Source organism: Aspergillus campestris (assembly GCF_002847485.1).
Source record: "Aspergillus campestris IBT 28561 chromosome Unknown P168scaffold_5, whole genome shotgun sequence".
Lineage (NCBI taxonomy): Eukaryota > Fungi > Ascomycota > Eurotiomycetes > Eurotiales > Aspergillaceae > Aspergillus > Aspergillus campestris.
The window spans coordinates 1,624,657-1,646,343 of NW_020194340.1; the positions used below are offsets into that span (position 1 = coordinate 1,624,657).

The 21,687-nt window shown below is 49.7% G+C and overlaps 10 protein-coding genes across 10 annotated transcripts; 4 read left to right on the forward strand and 6 right to left on the reverse strand.

Moving 5' to 3' along the window:
* Positions 1 to 605: 605 nt before the first annotated feature.
* On the reverse strand, positions 606 to 2,171 carry P168DRAFT_289973 (SGNH/GDSL hydrolase family protein). The gene is made up of 4 exons (XM_024837116.1): positions 1,538 to 2,171; positions 1,357 to 1,402; positions 1,080 to 1,268; positions 606 to 980 (listed from the first exon to the last, which is right to left on the reverse strand). The coding sequence occupies exons 1-4, from the start codon at positions 1,749 to 1,751 to the stop codon at positions 806 to 808; spliced, it is 624 nt and encodes a 207-aa protein (XP_024693763.1). The 5' UTR covers positions 1,752 to 2,171; the 3' UTR covers positions 606 to 805.
* Positions 1,842 to 3,011, forward strand: P168DRAFT_289974 (nucleoside diphosphate-sugar hydrolase of the mutt family). The gene is made up of 4 exons (XM_024837117.1): positions 1,842 to 2,217; positions 2,269 to 2,361; positions 2,422 to 2,662; positions 2,715 to 3,011. Exons 1-4 carry the CDS (start codon positions 2,167 to 2,169, stop codon positions 2,951 to 2,953), a joined length of 624 nt encoding a protein of 207 aa, XP_024693764.1. The 5' UTR covers positions 1,842 to 2,166; the 3' UTR covers positions 2,954 to 3,011.
* A 41-nt stretch (positions 3,012 to 3,052) lies between these two features.
* Positions 3,053 to 4,507, reverse strand: P168DRAFT_234969 (polysaccharide lyase family 1 protein; the record flags this gene model as incomplete). Its single annotated transcript, XM_024833437.1, has 6 exons — positions 3,053 to 3,388; positions 3,480 to 3,713; positions 3,768 to 3,864; positions 3,929 to 4,054; positions 4,123 to 4,266; positions 4,314 to 4,507. 6 exons carry the CDS (start codon positions 4,505 to 4,507, stop codon positions 3,053 to 3,055), a joined length of 1,131 nt encoding a protein of 376 aa, XP_024693765.1.
* Positions 4,508 to 5,535: 1,028 nt separating this feature from the next.
* Positions 5,536 to 7,070, forward strand: P168DRAFT_252360 (FAD-binding oxidoreductase; the record flags this gene model as incomplete). Its single annotated transcript, XM_024834318.1, has 3 exons — positions 5,536 to 5,668; positions 5,726 to 6,878; positions 6,927 to 7,070. Coding segments are annotated over 3 exons (1,408 nt in total), but the record flags the coding sequence as incomplete, so codon positions are not given.
* Positions 7,071 to 7,364: 294 nt separating this feature from the next.
* P168DRAFT_252362 (uncharacterized protein) lies at positions 7,365 to 8,580 on the reverse strand. The gene is made up of 2 exons (XM_024834319.1): positions 8,246 to 8,580; positions 7,365 to 8,187 (listed from the first exon to the last, which is right to left on the reverse strand). The coding sequence occupies exons 1-2, from the start codon at positions 8,426 to 8,428 to the stop codon at positions 7,480 to 7,482; spliced, it is 891 nt and encodes a 296-aa protein (XP_024693767.1). The 5' UTR covers positions 8,429 to 8,580; the 3' UTR covers positions 7,365 to 7,479.
* Positions 8,581 to 9,727: 1,147 nt separating this feature from the next.
* P168DRAFT_234922 (isocitrate lyase/PEP mutase family protein) lies at positions 9,728 to 10,857 on the reverse strand (the record flags this gene model as incomplete). Its single annotated transcript, XM_024833435.1, has 3 exons — positions 9,728 to 10,350; positions 10,425 to 10,572; positions 10,624 to 10,857. The coding sequence occupies 3 exons, from the start codon at positions 10,855 to 10,857 to the stop codon at positions 9,728 to 9,730; spliced, it is 1,005 nt and encodes a 334-aa protein (XP_024693768.1).
* Positions 10,858 to 12,000: 1,143 nt separating this feature from the next.
* On the forward strand, positions 12,001 to 13,427 carry P168DRAFT_252367 (YoaK family protein). The gene is made up of 3 exons (XM_024834320.1): positions 12,001 to 12,520; positions 12,588 to 12,617; positions 12,706 to 13,427. Exons 1-3 carry the CDS (start codon positions 12,391 to 12,393, stop codon positions 13,293 to 13,295), a joined length of 750 nt encoding a protein of 249 aa, XP_024693769.1. The 5' UTR covers positions 12,001 to 12,390; the 3' UTR covers positions 13,296 to 13,427.
* Positions 13,428 to 13,944: 517 nt separating this feature from the next.
* Positions 13,945 to 16,287, reverse strand: P168DRAFT_234470 (putative lipoxygenase; the record flags this gene model as incomplete). The annotated part of the gene is made up of 4 exons (XM_024833416.1): positions 13,945 to 14,972; positions 15,034 to 15,920; positions 15,977 to 16,034; positions 16,086 to 16,287. 4 exons carry the CDS (start codon positions 16,285 to 16,287, stop codon positions 13,945 to 13,947), a joined length of 2,175 nt encoding a protein of 724 aa, XP_024693770.1.
* Positions 16,288 to 17,462: 1,175 nt separating this feature from the next.
* On the reverse strand, positions 17,463 to 18,116 carry P168DRAFT_318204 (uncharacterized protein; the record flags this gene model as incomplete). Its single annotated transcript, XM_024840183.1, has 2 exons — positions 17,463 to 17,987; positions 18,051 to 18,116. 2 exons carry the CDS (start codon positions 18,114 to 18,116, stop codon positions 17,463 to 17,465), a joined length of 591 nt encoding a protein of 196 aa, XP_024693771.1.
* Positions 18,117 to 18,773: 657 nt separating this feature from the next.
* On the forward strand, positions 18,774 to 21,136 carry P168DRAFT_342816 (Hsp70 family protein; the record flags this gene model as incomplete). The annotated part of the gene is made up of 11 exons (XM_024841825.1): positions 18,774 to 18,820; positions 18,903 to 18,943; positions 18,992 to 19,449; positions 19,614 to 19,680; positions 19,725 to 20,049; positions 20,111 to 20,214; positions 20,287 to 20,383; positions 20,437 to 20,454; positions 20,509 to 20,689; positions 20,746 to 20,881; positions 20,937 to 21,136. 11 exons carry the CDS (start codon positions 18,774 to 18,776, stop codon positions 21,134 to 21,136), a joined length of 1,674 nt encoding a protein of 557 aa, XP_024693772.1.
* Between the last annotated feature and the right edge of the window lie 551 nt (positions 21,137 to 21,687).

Genomic DNA, 21,687 nt, shown 5'->3' on the forward strand with positions numbered 1-21,687 from the left:
TTCTGGCACGAGAGGCGCAAGACTCAAGGACACCCCGGGGAGATAGTCAATTTATGCGATCTCGACCGCTTGAGCCTCTTGACTACAGTACTACCGTTCCCTACCATTCCATGCCCATCTGAGCTCAGCTTACGGGTTATCTCTTTGAGCAAAGCTTGGCAACCATGGTCAGATAGCGCGGCTGGCCGCGTCGTGCCGACGCCCGTGGAGGCTATTCGCCAGCCCGTCCGTGCACCGCCATGCCAACGTGGAGTTGCGTAGTTGGCCGATAATGCATCTACACGGTTGGGCTGGGCCTTATCTTATCACGTGGACTAGCAGGCTGGCATACTGGCGTGAAACTGAGGCAGATTATACTTCTACGGGCTTATTGGTGGCGTTTGTGTCAGTGCGGGTTTTGTAGACGGAGTTGGCTGAGCCGTGTGGCTTGGTTATGACACATGCGTTAAAGATGGGATAGGGTGTTGGTTTGTTGGATAGGATTTAGGCCTTGGTGCGATCTGAATCTCAATTGATCCTGCGATATACATTGATTCGAGATTATTCTAGGCTGCTGATCAGTTCGTTCTACTAGAGTTGTTTAGTAGGGCAGAACAAGATAGTATCTGACGTTCGCTAGACTAGAATATCAGTATGCTGTATGCAAGGACGCTATTATCCATACCAAGTGAGTGCAAGATGAAGACGCAACAATCAACGGGGAAACAAAGACGGAGAGACAGAAGACTGCATCGGCAACAGAAACTATAAAAACGCTGTCTACATAGCCAGGCATATGCAAACCAAGCAGATCTCATGGCCCGATCTAAGCCTCTAACCCACCACTCGACTGAATCAGCTCTATCAAGTGATCCGCCACCTCATTCCCCACAAGGTCGTACCCATGGGGCGTCAAATGCAACCCATCATCCCACATCTTCTCTTTGAATTCCTCGGAGGATGCATGGTACGGGATCTTGGCGTGGAGGTCAAACGCGTGGCTGCCATCTAGTCAGAATACAGTAAATGATATCAAGAGCCCGTCATATAAGAGACAATAGAAAAAAAGAATGCAATCCAGGAAAATAAGAAATCCTCACAATCGCTCCGCCTCATGGGCCAAGATGCGCGCGTTCAGATCCGCGCGCTTCGAATCCAGCGCTGCGTTCTTGGCGGCGCATTCCGGTATCGTCAGTGCTAGCACTTTCGACCCACCGGTGAGAGCTACGTTCCAGGCGTCCTGCAGCGCGGGGTAGATGCGTTCGGGTGCGTAACCGTATCCCAAGTCGCTGTGCCGTAGGGGTCAAAAAAGGATCAGCATGCTGACAGGGGAGTGGGGAGGATTAGAAGGGAGGAGGTATGTAAAGGGTGTCTGACTTTGTGCCGCCTAGGACGATCACCCAGTCATAGTGTCGCTCGCCACCTTGTCAGGTCAGTAGTGCGACGAACAGGTGGGGGCCATTATTGGAGTAGAGTAGTAGAGCAGTAAAGTAGTAGAATAGTGGAATAAAAGAGTAGTATATAGATAGTATTAGATCAGTAACGAAGATAGACATACACTTTTCCTGGATGCGGGGCAAGAAACGCCCTGGAGGCCCGATAGCCAGATCACCCGGCAACCCCTCGGCATTCACCAGGAAGGTGTGTGATGGAAAAGCAGCCTTTAACCGGGATTCGAGCTTCCATGCGTAAGGATGGTAGTCCAGACCGAACTGGTAGTACCCCGCTGTCAGGGAGTTGCCGAAGCAGAGGATCGACACGCGTTTGGTCATGGTTCAGGGTGGTTGTTGATGTTGGATTAAGGTTGTGTTTTTGGGTGTTTTTGGTTTCCCTTTTCCGTCCTCAGGCTCGTCTTTCTCCCCGTGGTTTTTCCGCCTTTCCGACCGGACCACGCCAGCCAGCCAGCCACTCTTGGTTTCGTCACTTGCCTGAACACTGGCCAGGGAGAAGTTCAACTGCCAAATTGCTACTATCAGTATTGATTTGCTCAATAACGTGTACTCCATCTATCCTTAACTTGCGCCATCCATAATAATCCCTTGATTATCACCAGTATCTGCCCCGCACTTCCGGTCCCGCCGGTGAATCCGTTGCCAGTTTCACCTCGTACATCACGTATATATTGCAAACAACCAATCGGAACACTCCAATACAGGATTCTCTCAGCTCAGCTCACCAAGAGACAACATGCCGGGTCAAGAACCCAAAACCCCCAGGGTGATCTCGCGATGCCCGTTGGTAGGTCAGCCCTTCCGATGTTGTCATACCACGTGACTCACAGCCACCCAGGACGGCAAAGATGCCGAATGGAAACGACTCGTCAAAATCACATACGCGGACCCGAATGGGGTACCACGGACGTGGGAGGCCGCCGAGATGCAGGTAGTCTGCCCTTAATTGCACTATCATCGCGTGAGCAGGAATTGATCTAGTGGACGACAGACTCGGCCGAAAGACAGCATCATCGACGGAGTCAGCATCGTGTCCGTGTTGAATAAGCCGGCCGGACCAGAACTGCTCCTGTTAAAGCAATACCGGCCCACGCTCGACAAGGTCGCGATCGAGCTACCAGGCGGGCTGATCGATGCGGGGGAAACGCCGGAGCAGTGTGCCGTCCGGGAGCTGAAGGAGGAAACCGGGTATGTTGGGGTTTTTGACAGCCGGACTGGTGTGTTGTTCAACTGTGAGTATTGTATTCTCTGTCCGATGATGGAAGTCATTCTGACTGTTGGCAGCGCCTGGACTCAGTAACAACTGTTTCAACCTCGCATATGTCAATGTGGATCTCTCCCTGCCGGAGAATCAACACCCTGTTCCTGAGCGGGAAGAAGACGAATTTATCGAGTGCTTCAGCCTGCCGCTTAAGTCTCTCTTTTCAGAGATAAAGCGGTTAGAGGGTGAAGGGCACGCGATAGAGACACGGGTCGTTGCTCTGGCCGAGGGGATTGAAATGGCCCGGAGATGGGCATTGTAAACTTGTCTCACATTAATCAAGATAATTACTATAATAAATGCAAGATAGAGTCTTCTCGACCGAGGATTACACCAAATTCCTATTTGCATCTGATACTAATTACAGCTTCCCCTGTCCCGCACTGCCCGGAACACTACCCTGAGCCTCCGTAAAAGCAGACGCGGCGGCAACATTCTTCCCTTCGAAGTTAACCAAAAGGTCGGCATCACTAGAGCTGAACTCCCCCGAGCTCTCGAACCCATTCACCTCGCACACGCGACCCAGAGTCGCGCTGCAGGCCTGGTTCGCCGCATCATCAGGCGACGTGAAGAGCTGGCTACCATTGGATTCCATGATGGTCGGGATATCCTCGAAGTAGTTTCCCTCGGCGAGAATATTGCTGCCGGAGCCGATCTCAAAAGAGTGTCCGGAGGAATCTTTCCAGTAGTTGTTTACCTGGAGTATTTTTAGTATGTTAGTGTATTTGTGGTGGGTCAAAGGAGGTGCCAAAAAGAAAGGGGGAGGGAGGGTGGAGAAGGGGCTATACCGCATGCAGAAGGGTGTTGCCGTCAATCTTAGGGCTACGTCCACTCATATGGTAGATGTAGTTCCCTTTGAGGGTAACCATGTCGTTGGATCCGGCGAGGTAGATGCCCCAGTAGTGATAGCCGTCGCAGGTGGCTGAATACTCAGACTCGCCATTGAAGTATGAGTTTGAAACGGTAACGCGGTTGGAGGCCTCGGTGCCGAGGACTAGGTGTTGGCGACCGATTCGGGCAGTCTAGTTTGATGGTTAGATTTTTTCAGTTCTAGAGAACAGAATCAAGAAACATACAGTGACGTGGTCAATCCAGACCATGTCGCAGTCGTTGAGCGTGATGGCATCTCCGCCCCAGACGTATTTGGGGTTGATGTCGGTGATAGCGATGTTCCTGTTGCCATCAGCATCATGCTTTCTCCCTTTCCTGCTCCTCTTGGGACTCCGATGCTCCATACTGGATGATGATATTGCTTGCGCCACTGACAATTCGCAATCCCTTTCCTTTGATCACACCGCTAGTCCCAGAGCCGACAAGAGATTTGTCAGATGCTACCGTGATTCCGAGCAGACCGGCGTTGTCACTTCCCAGACATAATCAGCACAGGTTCCAATGAAACAATGACATAACGGAGTACTCTGGAAGACATACTATGAGACATCAACCGAAGGCGCATCGGACTCGTAGTTAGAGCACCAATCGTTCTGGTTAATAGCCAGTTGACACCCCTCGTCTGTTCCCCATGGGGCGCAGCCTGTACCAGAAGTGGTGTCTTCAGTGCCGGTGAAATCGAATCTATAAGACGTGAGTCTCACACTCTTTGTTGAGGCGGGCTGACATACTCCTTCTCCAATACAATCACACGCGGTGAACTGTCTCCCAGATACGAGACGAGCTCGTCGGTGGTGCTGGGGTAGACAGCAGCGGCATCGCCACCGCCGGTGACGCCCTTGGCAAACCCTTCAGCGGCGCCCGTTACACCGGCGGCACTTACGCCGCTGATGAAGGCTATTATAAGGTTGAGTGTAATATGCATGATGGGTATTGTCCAGTTGCTGAACATGAATGACTAGGTTGTATGGGGTCTTCGAACTTATATCCTCAGCCTCGCAGTCTCTCGGCTTAATTGAGATACTAGATTCAAACTCGGCATTCGGAATGGGTCCGTCCTCGGTTGACTATTACCCGAAACTTGGATAATAGGGTTTATATCTGGAGATATGTTCATTGGTGGATTTAATATTCTACCAACTTGAAACAGCGGGATTGGATGTATGGAGAACATGTCTCATGGCTCCGTTTCGTAACTTGGGGAAACCTGGGAAAATGATGTAACAGACTTTTATTTCTCATACAATAATATTCGATCATGGTTGTTGGACTCAAATGCGTATAGGACTTGATGTGGCATTCCCGAGGGTCTAGTCGGCGTAGTGAATCTAAAAGGAAATATCGGTGATCCGATTCCACCAGTGGGATCAACAAGGTTGGATCTTTTGTGATCGATACTATAAGTGGACTAGAAGCTGCTCCTAGTCTCTGCAGCAAGTTGCAGACTACTCCGTCGCTCCTGGTGCCAGTTGACTTCGTAAGTTGTAAGGGGAGGTAGTGATACTCTTTCGGACATCCTCTTGATAGTAGTAGATCTAGACACATCTATTTCTCTTAAATAGTCCTTTTTGCGCACTACTCCTTCTCTTCCTGCTCCTGTTCACTTACTCCTTTATCTCCAATTTTTTTCTTCTCTTTTTTGTTCTCTATTCTTCGTTTTTACCCCTTTTCCTTCCTTACAATGGAAAAGATTGGGAAAGGCAAAATGTGATAAGCATGCGACCTGGCCAACCACAGGATTATGGAACCGTCAAGTCGACCGGAAATAAACCGAAAATAAGGTACAACAAGGATATCCAATTCGGTAAATGACACCGCCATTTCGATCCACCCAAAAGGGCGCTATGTGAAGCCGGTGATGATGCCAAGATTTGGCCCCGCCAACAGTCCTTCATCCCGCGCTGTGTTGGCCTTTTCCTACTACCCCTAAACAACACCCCTGTCAGCACTAAACATGGCTTCAATCAACGAATCTGCCCTTCAAACCCTCAAGGGCTCGCTCAAAAATTCGACCATATACACACCCGATTCAGATGGTTACCAGGATGCCATCCGCCGATGGTCCGACACGGGAATTAAGCAGGCGGTCATTATTGCCCCGCACCTTCTCCAACTCGAATGATGCATACTGACAGCTCAACAGGGCGTGGTAGCTCAGCCTACCGAAGCAGCAGACGTGCGCACAGCGCTCCTCTGGGCGCAGGAACACGGCGTAGATCTCGCCGTCAAAGGAGGCGGGCACTCCGTGGCGGGAACTAGTTCCAGCGCCGGCGGCCTGGTGATCGACCTGTCGCGCATGAACACGGTCACCGTCGATGTCGCTAACAAAACCGTTAGCGTTGGCGGCGGAGCCGTCTGGAAAGACGTTGACGAGAAAGCCGCCAAATACGGCCTGGCAGCAGTCGGCGGCACGGTCAACCACACCGGCGTTGGCGGCCTGACGCTGGGTGGCGGCTACGGCTGGCTGAGCGGCGAACACGGCCTGACAATCGACAATCTCCTTGCAGCGACGGTGGTTCTCGCTGATGGGACCACGGTGCGCGCGTCAGCCACCGAGCATGAGGATCTGTACTGGGCGTTGCGCGGGGCGGGATACAACTTTGGCGTCGTCACCGAGTTCGTGTTCCAGGCACATGACCAGCCCAACCCCATCTGGGCGGGCATCGTCGCGTTCCCGCCGGAGAAGCTCGAAGCTGTCATTGAGTCCCTCAACGCCACGCTCCAGAATCCGGACCCCCGATCGGGCGCCATGTGCATCTTTGCTCAACCGCCCGGTGCCCCGGGCCCGATGGTCAACGTACTGGCCTTCTACAACGGGACCCGCGAGGAGGGAGAGCGGCACTTTGCGCAACTTCTCTCCCTCGAGCCCGTTGTCAACACCATCGACGTGATCCCGTACGACCAGCTCAACTCGCTGCAGAACCCGATGGCCACGTACGGCGGGCGGAAATCGTTCAAGGGCGTGTACTTCCAGCCGCCGCTGGACACAAAGTTCATCCGCGGGGTGTTCGAGGAGTTTTGCGCTCTGAACGCCGCTCATGACGATCTGGTTCCGGCTATCTTGCTTGAGTTCTACGACATGCGCAAGACGTGCAGTGTGCCGCTGGCGTCGACTGCCTTTGCTAACCGCATGCCCTCGCTAAACGGACTGCTCAACCTGCGGTGGAACGACGAGAGCAAGGATGGGTTCTACCGCGGCTGGGCCCGTGAGCTGCAGGCGAAGTTCAAGGCGCAGTTCGATGCCCAGGTGGGGGCTGGCACGGGCGACGTGCCGCAGTATATTAACTACGCTGAACGTGAGTGTTTTCCTGCCGAATACTAAGAGATAATACTGATTTCACTAGCGGGCGACGTGGTGGTGAACAATATCTACGGCGAGAATCTTCCCCGTCTACAGAAGGTCAAGGCGCAGTACGATCCTACCAATGTCTTCAGCAAGATGCACCCTATTGTGAAGCGGGCTTGATCGCCAGGGGCGCAACTTCGTTATGTACATAGCATTGAAAGTATAGTGTTTGTCCGGAATAGGATATGTACAGCTTCCATGAGCATAATATGGTTGATCTTTATCGCCTGAGTAGTTCTCATTTGTCTCATCCACGTCTGTTACCAAGCATATAGCGACATAAAAAAGTTTTGAATGGGCAAATTGTACTCTTTTATATCTACGGCGTTGTCGAGCTACTGGCAGACAAGTGCACGTGTGACCAGTAACCCTAATGCTAGCCACGTGGGTCGACCAACTACTACCAAACAGTGTTCAAGAATTCTGTTACAAAAACAGATCACATTAGCGACAGCAAGGACAAAATTAAGCCCACTATATCCTGTCACTAACCCTAACAAAAAGTGACACCACAGCAAGCCATAAGATTCACAAGAAAAAAATGAATCAAATCATTCGGCCTGCCACATATTGCCCTCCGCACGCTCATACGGCACCCACGACTGCCGGAAATACCTCTGCTCAACAGTCTGAGTATAATCCATATCATCCACACAATACCCACCCCCACCAGGGCCAATATGCGGACAATGCTCCGTAGGCCGGAAAGAAACCATATGCTCATGGACCTCACGACAGAACAGCGTATTCCGGCGCAGCTCATACGGCTTGCCAAAGCGGATCTCCTTAGTCAGGAAATTGAAGCACTCCTCATGGCTGCCGTACTGCTTGTTCTCGCCCAAGCAGCTGTCCTCGTGTGTCTTGCAGATCTTCTGCGCGAGCATATCCGCGATCTTGGCTTGGATCTGCTCCGGGTCTGATATGTGGAGCATCCTACCTGCGTCTTCGACGAGCGTCTGGAAGAAGTAGTCGAACCATCGGAACGTGGCGTCGTACTGGATGATCTTACGGTCCGGGTCGAACGCGAACCATGTGTCGAGTGTGACGGGGTAGATGACGCCGCCGAAAGAGGTCATGTTGAAGGTTATGACTGCTGTTGAGGCTGCGATGTTCTGGTTGCCCACGAACTGCGTGACGCTGTAGTTGAGGGGCGCGCCGAAGAGCCCGAACCGCTCGGGCTGCGAGAAGATGCCGAAGACGTACTCGTTGTTGAGCTCGCGGCCGTCAAAGGTGCCGGTTATGTCAACGCGGCCTTGGACCTGCAGATTAAAAGCTTAGTAGGGGCTTTGGGAGAGTTCATGGTTTTGGAGGAGGTACATTTTCGGCAAAGACAGAGTTGTCTGTCGCGTTGATCTGCTTTGTGTTGGCTGGGTAGAGAAAACTGTCAAGGAAGTTGTGCTGCATTGACCAGAGGTCTTCGAAAGTGAAGTTTGGCGGAGAGGGTACAGCGAACCCGAGCACTGCTGGGAGGCATGCTGCGAGAATCAACGGGGAATACATATTTGCTTAACAGGATAAAGTTCAATCAAGAAAAACCAATCTTAAATTTAGGGACAACACCCAGGAGGCCAGGACTCAGACTTATAAACCGCCTCAGCTCGCCCCATCACCTGTCCCGTTTGCTCGAAACAGCCATAAGCCCATATCCGGAGACTTCAGCTGCATTTGAAATGTGGCGGGTCATTGGGGATGGTGGTGCTTCGGACCCCACTAATATTGATTCTCGTGGGACATACCGGGTGCGTCAGTCGTGAGAGAACGGACTTCCTACTATACCTGATCCGACATTGTTGGGCTCTCCTTGCATGCTCATTGCTTGGTATGTGCATTCCAGACAGCCACATTCCAGACGCCATCACCTGCCACTTGCATGATAGCTGATCAAGCGCATGGTGACCCCTTGCATTTGGCAATAATATGTGGTCAAGTTCTAAAGTCATTGGTGTTTGTGTCCCCCCACGACCCACCATGTCATATCATATGCAGTCTCTAAGCAGGACCAGCGGGACCTAGGTACAAGAAGAAAGTCACATAATGTAGACCAAATAGCGTACTGGGATGAATCGTCAATTTACATTCTGTACTGCACAATCCTACTATGCATACTTCATACTCAATTCCATCCATAATGTAGAGAAAATAGTCTACCTTCCAAAATATGAATAGAATCCACCATGGCTGTGAACAACTCGGTGATGATATGACGGAAATTTCCAGCTAATAACAGTTACATGAAGTAACCACTTTTAGTCAGCTGTACTTTGCGGGAGTACCTTAGGATCTCGAAGCATTGACCCGTCATACCTGGCATTACCTGTGCCCATGTCTTGGGAAAGTGGGCCTATAAACCAGGCAAAATCCCCACTGTCTTCTATACCTCCTTCTTCGAGCTAAGCACATTAAAAAGGAAAAGTACAATACAGCACAAAATGCTTTGTACAGGCCGTCGACGATCTCAATGTGAGGTGCAATAGCTACGCCAGCTTGGTCTCCAGTATGTTTGAAGCTATACAACAGCCGACTATCCGATACCACACACGAACCTAAGTAGACAAAGAACTAATGTAAGCATTTCAAATCCGAGTATATACTGTTAGCCATCTAGTCGAGGGCGGGGCTCTTGTAAACCATGATCCCATTTAATTTGTTGGGGAGAAGCCATATACATCATATACTGGATTTGCGAGAAACAGTTTGAGATTACGCATTTCCAGGACCAACGAACGTTACACAATATAGAAGAATGTTTCAAAAGATCGAATTCATAATCATCGCAAGGAACAAAACAAAAACCACGAGCTAGACCCCATTGGTAAACCCACTCCCCCCAGCCTCGGTATCAATTGTCACTGAATCCATCAACCCACAGATCTCAAACAATTTCTTAGGGCCCAGTCCATCCGGAGTCCCCACCACCCCGTCAGTCTTCAAACGCTGCAACGCTGCCCTAATACCCAAATAAGCCGGCGCAAGGGACGCAAACGAGAAAATCATAATTCTGAAACCCATCGCCTGGGCCTCCTGCGTCGTGATCACGGGGCCCGCGCCATTCTCCACCATGTTCAACAGCAACGGCCAAGGGGCGAGGTCTTCCACCGCCTGCTGTGCCTGTTCCTTGGAGGTGAAGCCCTCGAGAAGGCCTACGTCGGCGCCGAGTTCGCGGGCGGCTTTGAGACGCCGAATGCACTCGTCGTAGCCGTGCTGCTGGAGTGCGTCCGTGCGTGCGATCAGCACGATGTCTGAGCGTAGGCGGTCTTTGGTTAGCTTGGCGGCGCGTATGCGCGTCAAGTACTCCTCGATGTCGACGACCTTCTTGCCGGCTAGATGCCCACAACGCTTGTTCTGAATCTGGTCTTCAATGTGGAAGCCTGCGACGCCGGCTTGAATGTACTGCTGGACGGACTTGGAGACCATGAGGGGACCTGGCTCGGTTAGAATCTCTTTTTTCTATGGGGGGGGGGGGGATTTGTCTAGAGATAGATGGGGTGCTTGGTACCTCCATATCCCGTGTCCATGTCCGCTATCAGTGGAGGACCGTACGGATCCAGGTTGGCTATCATCTCCGCGTTGGTCCTCATGTCGTGAAGCTGGGCTAGACCTAGGTCCGCCATGCCCAGGCGAGATGCCGTAGTCCCAGCTCCTGTCTGTCAGGGGTTCAGTATGGGTTGTTGTGGCAAGGAAGTGCTCAGACATACCATGTATAGGGCCTTGAAGCCCAGATCCATGGCAATACGGGCCGACAGCCCGTCGTACACACCAGGGCAGACGATCAGTTCACTCGTGTCCCGGAGCTGACGACGGAGCTTACTGGCGCCAGCTAGCAGGTGCATAGAGACAGAAGGCTCGTGCCTGGTGCCGTTGACTTCGTAAAAGCCGTCTTTTTCCACCGTGATGGTGATGGCCAAGTTGGGTGCCACTTCGGTCTTCATCTTCAGTGTCTGTAATGAGCTTGTGAAAAGAATGGAAGATGATGGGAGAAGTTGCATCACTGAAGGGGTTCCGAAGGCCCTATTTATACCCCTTTTCTCTTGCTCATGTCTTCTTGGGTAGTATCCGTCCGTGACTCTCAGTAATGGTCATATCTCTGATCATTCAGCCGCGGAGCGATTCGATATCCTGCCAATATAATTTAATCACGCCATTATTTACCAATGGCTTCCGTTGTTCACCCTCCGATAACCATGTGTTTGATTGTCTTGTATACCCCGGCACATTAGCTGCGCCGAGACGCAGCTACTATATTCGAAGTTGTGGCTTCCACGGGGACCCCGTGTTCGAGTGGCCGTTTCACGACCCCCACGGCCCCCACGGCTCTGGCATCATTTTCCTCTCCCTCATGACTCAAGTCCAGAATTAACCAAAGCCGGGTTGTATCAATAGTGTTCAGATGTTGTAATGTCATCTACAATCAGCAGCCGAACGCTCACGGAGTAGAAGTTCGCAGCATGCAGTGCCATCACCGTGATTAAGCGCTACGTTACATGCGGTATAACTCTGGCTGGATTCCCCAGTCAAGGTAGTTCAATGGCCAGGGACAGACCTAGAGACATTTTTTCGGCGCTTACCTCGCACTGCAGCATGGCTCAGCCTCTGTCCATTTTCTTGGCCCGCAGGACAAGAAAATGCCGAGCCCTCGCGGAGACCGCCAAGAGTGTCAGAAACAAGTCATAATCGTCTTAGAAAGGGCTTCCTGCGATGGAGAAGGCCCGCTTCTTTTGCATTGTGTGAATCTTGGCTTTGCGGGGAACGCGAACGGAGATAACCGACGCAGGCAATAATAACCTCCGTGCCTGGTTTGAATGTGAAATAAGATCTGTATCAATTGACCTAAAGGCGAGTTCCCGCCAGGCGTCAACGTGAGCTGACCCGGAAAGGTCCCCGCCGGCGAGGTTGGTCCATTTCGTGTGACACGGGATTCACAAGCTCGGCGGGATCAAGTCTTTCCATGCTGCCTTCGAGGTAGCACAGCCATCCCAAACGCCATGTGAGCCATTGGATGCTGCTGCGGGCATGTGTACATCAGGATGTCGGAGGACGGCTGGTCCGAGCCTTGTCATTTACAGGGCCAAGACCCTTGGCACTGCTCGCTCTTCTTTTTGGCTTGTCTCCACGCTCAGCTTGACAATCTAGTCACGGGCCGTCCCGGACGAATGTGAATGGTGAGCTTCGGAGAACGCCCTGATCGACAAGGAGAGGAAATTTCTGCTTTCGACCGATTGGTCTGTCCTTATCAGTGCAGAATTCACGAGGTCTAATGCTGTCTTGGCTCTTGCAAACGTTGTATCCAGGCTTCTTGGCGGTGGCTATATTGTCTCAGGCAATTGAACCGGTAGTAGAGGGTTAAAACCTTCTTCCCACCTCATATTCGCTGTATAGTCTGGGTGCATCATCTCCTCCTATTATCCATTTTTCCAAACTGCACTGTATTCTCATCCGCGCTGCTCGACTTCTTTCATTTGAGAATGGCCACTCATAGAAAAGGTGGAAAGCTCTCCTCTTTTCTCCGCACAGAAATCCATGCCCGCCACGCGGACATCCCTCTTTTTGCCTGCTGTCTCAGCTCAGGCCTGATAGACAGCACCATCTACAACGGTAAGTACATGTCGAGGAAGGAGGTGGGTGGGAGGTTGCGACGCCAAGCTAAATAAATTAATCTCAGCTTATACCACCTTCGTCTCGATGCAAACCGGTAAGGTTCCATGCGATTTCCCTCCGATTTTCCCTCCGATTTCCCGCGCGCCGATCCCGCTGACGAAATGGCGGGGTTCAAAACGCAGGAAACACTATCTTCGTTGGCCTAGGCGCTTCCAATCAGAACCCTAGACCATATGGCTGGGCACGCTCGCTAACTTCCATTGGCTGTTTCGTGATCGGGTCGTTCTTCTTCGCAAGACTCCACCGACTTCTTGGTGCCAAGCAGAGACTAACCCTAATTGTCTCCTTCTTTCTTCAAGCCCTTATGGTAGTGATCACGGCAGGCCTCGTCCAAGGTGGTGTCATAGCCGGCGCACCCCCTGGGAGCTCGCTGCATAATGCTGAAACGCAGTGGACACATGAAGTGCCCATTGTCCTGCTGAGTATTCAGTCGGCGGGGCAGATCGTCGCCAGTCGGTCACTGGGTTTTAACGAGATCCCCACTGTTGTTATTACTAGTCTTTTGTGTGATCTGATGTCTGATCCAAAATTGTTTTTGCTGCGGAATGAGAAACGCGATAGGAGGGTCGTCGCGTTTGTGCTTACTCTGGTTGGTGCCATTGCGGGAGGTTGGATCACCAAGGCAACGGGGAACATATATGGGGTATTGTGGTTGGGAGCGGGGATCAAGTTGTCTATCTCTGCAGCTTGGGTGTTTTGGTCCAAGATTTGAGTGGGAAAGAGATGGAGGTTTACAATGCAAGAGATGGAGGTGGGTGAATCTGCCGGCGACTCGTGACTCGTGGCTCGTATTGCTCTTTGTAATTCCACTCACTGCTCGTTATGCCCACGCTTTACTGCCGCCTTAGCTTGGTCCTTGGACTAGGGCTAAGATGGACATATCAGATATGCATGGAGATATATGCAGGACGGGCCAATCTCAATTCCTATAAATATTCCCCAACGTTGCCCAAGACTACGCCGTTCACCCTGTATGGAATCTTTGTTTCTTTCTCATTCTACCTATTCTACAGAAAACTTCATCCCAACCTCTTCTCCATCTCTACTCCCAACCATATTACTTCCTTGTTTAAGCGGTTCCCCATGTTAAAGCTTATATGTAAATAGACCTTCCAACAACAGTATTCCTTGAACTAGATAGAATAGCAACTAGTGAGATAAATCAAATCCAATTTAAGAGTTAAACTAGAACAAGAAATTTGTAACTTTGACGGAATCAACCAAAGAAATTAAGTACTTTTCGGTGGCTTTTAGCCAAATCCATACGTCTCTTTCCATCTCTCACATTAGGTACGTCGTAGGATATGATAAGCCCGGGTGCAACCAGAATGTCGCCATACCATCATTGCATACTGAGATGGCTATATTAAAATCGACACTGCATTCTTGTCGGTCTTCAACACTGAGTAATCGATGTCCTCGTAGTCGTCTTTTTCCTTTGAGTACTTCTCGAACTCATCATCGCTATAGTAGAGTGCTTGGTAGAAATCATTGAGCACAGCTGCGAGCTTTGGGTTCGGGGGGTGTGAAGTAGCACAGGTCCACGCCGAATGAACACACGCCATCAGCGTCTGCTCTTCTTGTGGTGGGAAGCTGAGGAGGTATGGGACATGGGAAGAAAGAAGCCACTCATGTGGACGGTTCATAGGGAGAGCCTTGACAAGATCTGTCTCGGTGTACTGGAGGAGATCCTCTAGCGAGTTTGGAGGCTTCTCGAAAAGACAGGACGGCTTGTTGATCACAAAATCCTGGTAGTAGTCTTGCAGGTAATTGACAGCGCTATGCTGAGGCGACGCGATGTGGATACACATGGTCACGCAGTCGACGAGCTCCGCGAACGTGGTAATACTGGGGAATTCTCGCAAGTCAGCGCCATCTGGAGATCGCATTTCTTTACACCATTCCTGGATACAGGCGTCTTTCTTGACACGGGTATCAGCATCCGCTTCTGGGTAGGCCAGTGAAAGCCGTGCCTCCACATAGTCCCTGATCTTTTTCCACATGCTGTTGATGCATCTGGCGTAGGCATAGTTGTGAAACTTTGGGGAGTCCAGATCCTCTGGAGGGAATCCCCGTCTGCGGAGATCCCTTGGTACATAACTATTTTGAAAGTCAAAGGTCCTGTACTCGTCCCTGATGAACGCAAGGGCTTCGTCTTGTTTGAATCCGATGATCTGAAGAATGACGGAGGGGACGAGGGTGCCTCGTGCAGCCCCGTTGAGTGCCAGGGTCTTCTTCCAGTGCAGATGAAGGATCTCAAAGACAGGGTGATCGGAATCGAATTGTCTGTTGGCAGAAACAATTATCGACTCTTCAATCAGATGAGTACGGGTAAGGTGCACGGTGACTTCATGCCGAAACCAGTCACTACATTGCACACATGTCTTGGCTATATCGGGACCAAAAAGTCAGCACGCAGCATAGAAGACATATTTGGTGCGAGGTCTTACCGTATCTCCAAGGCCAGTCAGTTTTTTCATGATCTTCGGTTGTCTCATCCTTTCGATCCTGCAGTTCGCTTCCCGACCGGATATTCGTGCGCTTGAATAGTTCCCGGTTGTAGATTGTCACGGATTTCTCGAGACTACCTCGCCAATCGATGACGATAGCTAGCGGGTAAAGCTGGCCATTTTCATTGAGAAAGAAAAGACACACCGATGCGCAACCGTAACGATAGCTTTTCTCATTATTATTGTTGGCTTCGCCCTCACATTTGATGTCAGCAGCCGACTCCATACCAGCAGCCTTGCGAAAGTAGCTGTAATCCTGCACGTAAAAGGACTCTCGGCAGCTGGTACTGAGTTTGGCGATGGTCTCCCTAGCGACTGCATCATCTGGTGTCTTTGCAGCTCGGATGAAGTGATCTATCCAATCATTGGAAGTCCGTTCAATTGTTGTGGGGTTTGTCCCTGTGAATTGCTGTTGAGAAAACCGGGCGTCACTGTACCAGTCTTTTAAATCGCCCACGTTTGACCGATCGAATATATCTTTGAAATACCAGTTTTCCCTAGCGTTCTTCTGGTATTTTTCCACCTCCGCTATCGTGTTCCCTTTATAGGGCTCGCCCGTGATGTACGTTGGCACAACGCCTTTCATGATCAACAACAACGTCGGTAAGCTCCACAAGTCAAAGAGGCTCCATGGCCCAAGGTCTGATCGATTGTCCCAGTCTTCCTCGTCGTTCTCTGCCCAGTCCCTATTCAGGCCAAGGTTTATATGAGGCGGATAAGAGTCATCTTTACTCTTTGTGAACACAAAGAACTTTTGCTTGTATTCCTTGGTCATATTTACTGGGATCGAAGGCTCGAGCTGGGCCATATCCGTGAAGGCCATGTAACTACCCAGCAGATTAGCAACATTCGACGAGCAAGATCAAAGCTTTGACGCAAGTACCGCTGTTCTATGAGATCGTAGACCTTAGTCAAGGCCAGCCGGGTCCCCCGATATGTCCCTTTCTCAATCCTGGTAGGCACCTTTTTTTGCGCGAGCGCCCAAATTTAACTTTCTGGGTTCATCGCAAAGGCCTTCCGCTGGGGGGGGTCCAACGTGGTCATCTTTGGCAAAAGGTTCAACTTTGCCAATTCACTGACGAGTGCACCCGCGTCTAGGTCGTTGGCAACAACTTCTCTGGGGTCCTTGGGCCATTTTCTCGGAGTGTCGGGATTATCAGGCCCCGCCTCGAGTGCGGAGAGGTTTCGAACCATGACTGTTGGGATAGAAGCGTAATGATTGACAAATTTTGGCACAATTCAGATAGCTGCTAACCACTCAGTTGATTAAAGAAGAGAGTGACATGGGACTCAAGAGACTTAAGTATGCCAGATTCCGCATGGAAAGAGTGGATCTTATCAGTCCTGTTATTGCCTCCTGATGCCATGGCTGTGTCTGGAACTGTACTAACAATTGATGCAATTTACTACGCTGCTGTCGTATCTCACATTACCTGTACCCTTGGTCAACATGAGCTCGTTGCTACGGCAGATTACTACCGTTCCTAAACATCTGGAGTACTTGAGTACACGTCCGTGGATCATGTTTGGAACACCCTGGATATGTCACGCACCGTGACTAGCAACTCTGGACTGAAGAGATAACCGATGCAACTCGAAATCATGCATTTGGCAATGTGTTTGGCTCGTGCTACTGCCAAGGCAATGCAAACGCCGCACGCGGGCATTCTAGTGCGTGTGCGTTGTCGTATATCTAGCGGTAGAACCAGAAAATGAATTCATCAACACAACTTTCCGCGACGTTCCGCATAGCCCAACGTACTCGCAAGCGAGGCCTAGTCATACCACAAATTTCGCACTTATTTCGAAGACAGGGAGTTGACGCCGCCCACGATTGACTCCTAGACTATTGAACTCATTGACATAGTGGTCTGGGAGCAATCGTGCGTACTCGGAAATGCCTCCTATCTACGACATGCAACACCTTTTCCGAAAACTAGTAGAAGACGACTTCTCACGAGAGAGGTATGTATAATATAAGATCTATCTAAATGGTAAATACATGAACATACATTCCGTACCCATGATATTACCTAGCCCGCAACCAGAATGTTGCCAAATTTTTAACACCCATTGGTCCGGAAACGACCCACGGGCCGAACCGCACCGCAAAGTTTACTTTGACATTCAGCAGCAGCATGCAAATTGTATTAGGATATAATTTTTGTTGTATTCTCAATATCCAGAAAAGCCAGGGTAAAATAATGTTTTTACAGAAAATTCCATAAGTGGCTAGATACCTCTTTAATAAAGACCCGATGAACGAAATGCCTACACCTCAATTACAGCCCCAGTCCAACGCATCCTAATCTTTACTGGCCTTGTTGGTTTTTGAATGATCTGTCTGTCACCTCCATCTACTTAGGTAGTCATGTATCCGATGACCGTCTAGCCAATTCCCCTTGGTTTCCCTCCAGTCTTTCCATGACCTTCTTAACCAAGGTGTCGGTCTCGAGATTTGTTCCCAGCACAGTCTGACTGAATAAGCTATCATTGAGATTGTTGGCGACAATGGCCCGAACTAGCCCCTGGTTCTTGTAAATATCTCCTGGCTCGTAGACAGCCCGAGGGAAACGCTCATCATTACACCAATCTTTGGCTAGGGCATCAAGCCTTTCAAATTTGTTGAAGTTTGCTTTGACCCACACATCCACGGCGCTCTGGAGCCTTTTCATGATGCTCGATGCCTCATCATCGTTGATCGGGGAGTCATAGTAGTCCATTGCTCGAATCTGCTCGCTAAGGGCGGCTATTTGACGTTCGTGCTTTGTGGCCGTGTCTGCTGCCTCTTTATGGCATTCCAGAAGCTGTTTTTCGTGCTGGTGAGCCCTCTCTTCCGCGCGAAGTTTGTCAAGTGAGATTTGGCTAATTCTTTTTTCCATTAAATTGATAACCTAAACACGTCTGCGTTAGCTATTTGATTCAATATGTAACAAAGTCCAATCCGCGTCACTCACTCTATGAAGTCGGTCGTTTAAATCTTCCAGCTCCCCTATGTCTGCGGTGCTCAAGCCTTTGCCCATTAGCTAGGAAGATCAAGGAATAGTGAACCTTACATGTCTGTGTATCTCTCATGGCTACCACCTGGGGGGTTTCCCAGTTGAACCCTGTATTTTCTGTGTCTGTAGCTATGGTTTCACTTAACATTGCGGTTGCGGTTATGGCTTTATCTGCTGTTGCAGTTGCAGTTGTGGTTGCGGTTTTGGGTACAGCAGTCCTTTCTAGCGAGATGTTATCCCACTCCTGATGGTGACTATCTTTGGTTTGTGGGATGCGAAGGTACTTGCTTGTAGCATAAGTCATGGTTTTCTTAGCTTTTCTGAAACCACCTGCGAAATCCTCCATTATGACCGTGGTTTGTTGCACTGGCCTGACTCAATTTCAGGATAATAATGACGTTACAAATGCGAGTGACCTGATCAAAATTTTCTTATTCAGGATCGGAATATACTGCCGATAGACTTTTCTTGTAATTATGACTTGTATCTATCGTCATAACTACTATAATATGGTGCAATACTGATGCTCGTCGGTGATACTCATTATGCCGTCAAGGAAGGGCCGGGAGCTTGAGTTTGAATCACTAAAACACCTCCGTTTTCTCTTCCTGCCTTTTCTTTCTGCTTTTTGCATATCGCTCTCTGCTATCCCCCGTGTATTGTATTCTGATCCTTCACAAGATGCCTCGTCTTATCTTAGGCCTTGATTTCGGTACCACTTTTAGCGGGTAGGTCTATCCTTCCTCTCAAACAACTTCTCCTAACGCCTTTGGCCCATTATAGAATTTCCTGGACCCTTGAATCTTCTAGCGAGATAGAGGTAATTTCTACATGGCCAAAAAGCGGAAACAGTGAGCCCTCCATGTATCACCTTCTTGAACTTTCCCCTTCCTAACTAGAACAAGAAACACCCGGGAAGGTGCCCACCACGCTAGCCTACCAGGAAAACAGGACCCTTTGGGGTTATCAGACTGCATCCCTACACCCTGATACAGTCTTCCATGGCTTCAAGCTTCTGTTAGATCCGTCTCAGCATGACCAGTACCAGCCTGCAATCCGTTCTCAGTCTCTTCTGAAAAAGTACGACAAGACCGCTGTCGATGTCGCGGGAGACTACTTGAAATGCTTGGTGGCTCATGCGAAGACTGTTCTGCAGCGAAGACTGGGGGCTGCTTTTGAGTGTATGGAGCTGCACTACGTCTTGACGGTTCCTGCTGTCTGGTCGGATAAAGCGAAAGACGCGACTCGGGTGGCCGGTGTGAAGGCCGGTATCCCCGTTTCGGATATCACCATGATATCTGAGCCTGATGCAGCCGCTATGTACTGTCTAGACACCCTTCAGCCGGAAGCGATAAAGGTCAGTCCTATCGATCAATTCTCCAAGTCTACTCCAGGCCCAGTTGTAACGTACATTACGCTCTAGGAAGGTGACGTTGCTGTTGTGTGTGATGCTGGCGGAGGCACCGTGGTTCGTACCTATCCTTACCATCCCGCTTCCACAATATAGCTAATGGTACTTAGGACTTGATTTCATACCGCGTATCTAGACTCTACCCTTTGGTTCTAAAAGAGGAGACTCAGGGCACAGGTAAGTCGACCCCGCAGAGACTCTCAAAAAACCCAGTCTAACAGCTGAAGGTGGCATTTGTGGATCGGCATGCTTGGATTCACGATTTGATGAGCTGTTGCAGGAACATCTGGGCGAGACCTACGCAGAAATTCCGTCAATCTCACTGGATACGGCACGATCCTACTGGGATAATGATATAAAGCCTAGCTTTGGCACCCGCCTATATGACGACTTTGATGATAATGATGGGTCGGATGTCACGGCTAAAGACGAGAGCGAGGATGATGATGGCGACGGTGCGACCGTTGTGCCTTACATCGTCCCTCTCCCAGGGGTCCAAGATGACCAAGCTATCTTCCTTAAGAATAACTTTCTCTATCTTGACTGGTATGTGACAGTCTCCAGCCTTCTGGGCCTCGCCTCCTTACTAAATGCTCAACCACATCAGGAACCAAATTCAAGAAATCTTTGACCCAGTCGTCGATGACGTGGAGAGACTGGTCCGAGGGCAAGTGGAAAGTGTCGCCAAGAATGGCAAAACCCCCAAGGTAAGTATCCATCCTATCGGACTAGGTGATGGTGTCCTCGTTTGCTACTCGGTGCTCATCTATTGTTTTGCTCAAGCCATTCTTCTGGTGGGAGGCTTCGGATCATCTGAATACCTTTTTAGAAAGTTGAAGAAAGCGTTCCCCAATATATTGGTCATGCAGCCACCAAATGCGTAAGTACGGCTCCCATACCTTTCTCGAACTATTGACTAAAACAAATCAACAGTTGGACAGCGGTAGTGCGGTAAGACTTCCATATTATACGGAGATGTTTCAGCCAAATCTAACAAAATATCAGTGGTGCAGTGTCTCACGGGATTGGCTCAAATCCAGTATCAGAACGGATCGCTCGTCGCCACTATGGTATCCGTGTCTCGATTCACTATGATCCGTCTCGTCACCATGAATCCACCCGATATTGGGACTCGTTGAGAGAAGAATGGATGGTTACTGATGCTATGGCATGGTACATAAAAAAGGTGCGCAAAAATATCGGAGTGGGTGATACAGGCATCCCACTAACAGACCATTCTAGGGAAGTGCCATATCGGAGGATTCCCCCATCAGCCTTACTTGGTCTTCGAATTTCTTAGTTGATCGCGAAAGCAAGGGTACCCAAATCTCGTTGTATGTTGACCACCAAGACGATGCCCCCGGATTCCTATCAAGCAGTGAGTATTCTTGCGAATTTTCTTGTATACCTCTGATAGACAACTAACGCCACAGAAGACACTTTCAAGGTTTGCACTGTGGATGTTGACCTGGGTCAAATCCCTAGTAAACTATTCGAGAGAAAGACCAACTCTCAAGGCAAATCCTATTACAAGGTAAAGTATGATATACGCATGACACCCAAGTCTGCCACTATACTATTCGAATTGGTGTTTAACGGGGCTACATATGGATCCCTGCAGGCTAAGTACTGACGTGCGAACTAAATTGTAAGGTGGGGTGATGTTATTTGCTTTCCAATAATAGCTGACAAGTGTGTTGCCAAATTGATATAAACACTTTCAGAATAATCGCTAGTACCCATGATATCTTGTTTATCATCCGGGAAGCTCTATGTAGACCCGCATCAAGTCCTGTCTTGATCCACTGGGTAGACCTTATATGTAGATCCACATTCTAGGACTCGGTAGTAGGTGCCTACGCAGGATAGTGGGCGTTGGTAAATACTAACAAGGGACTAATGTCTGATTGTTTACTTATGGTCTCTCACCTCTTTATTTCCCTTTCACGTCATACTATGTTTGATACTTGCTTCGGTATACCTACGGCAAACCACAAAGCAGCAACTCCCCGTCAATATGAAAGTCCCTTTCTAAAGTCCATTTTACATATTCATTTCCATATTTACAGTATTGTTCGATGCTATGTTCAATACTATACAAATCCTCATCACTCAAATATACATGAGGCCAATTGTTTTACCCTTCTCTGTAGTGATTTAGTCGCCGTGGGTCCATTGATACGC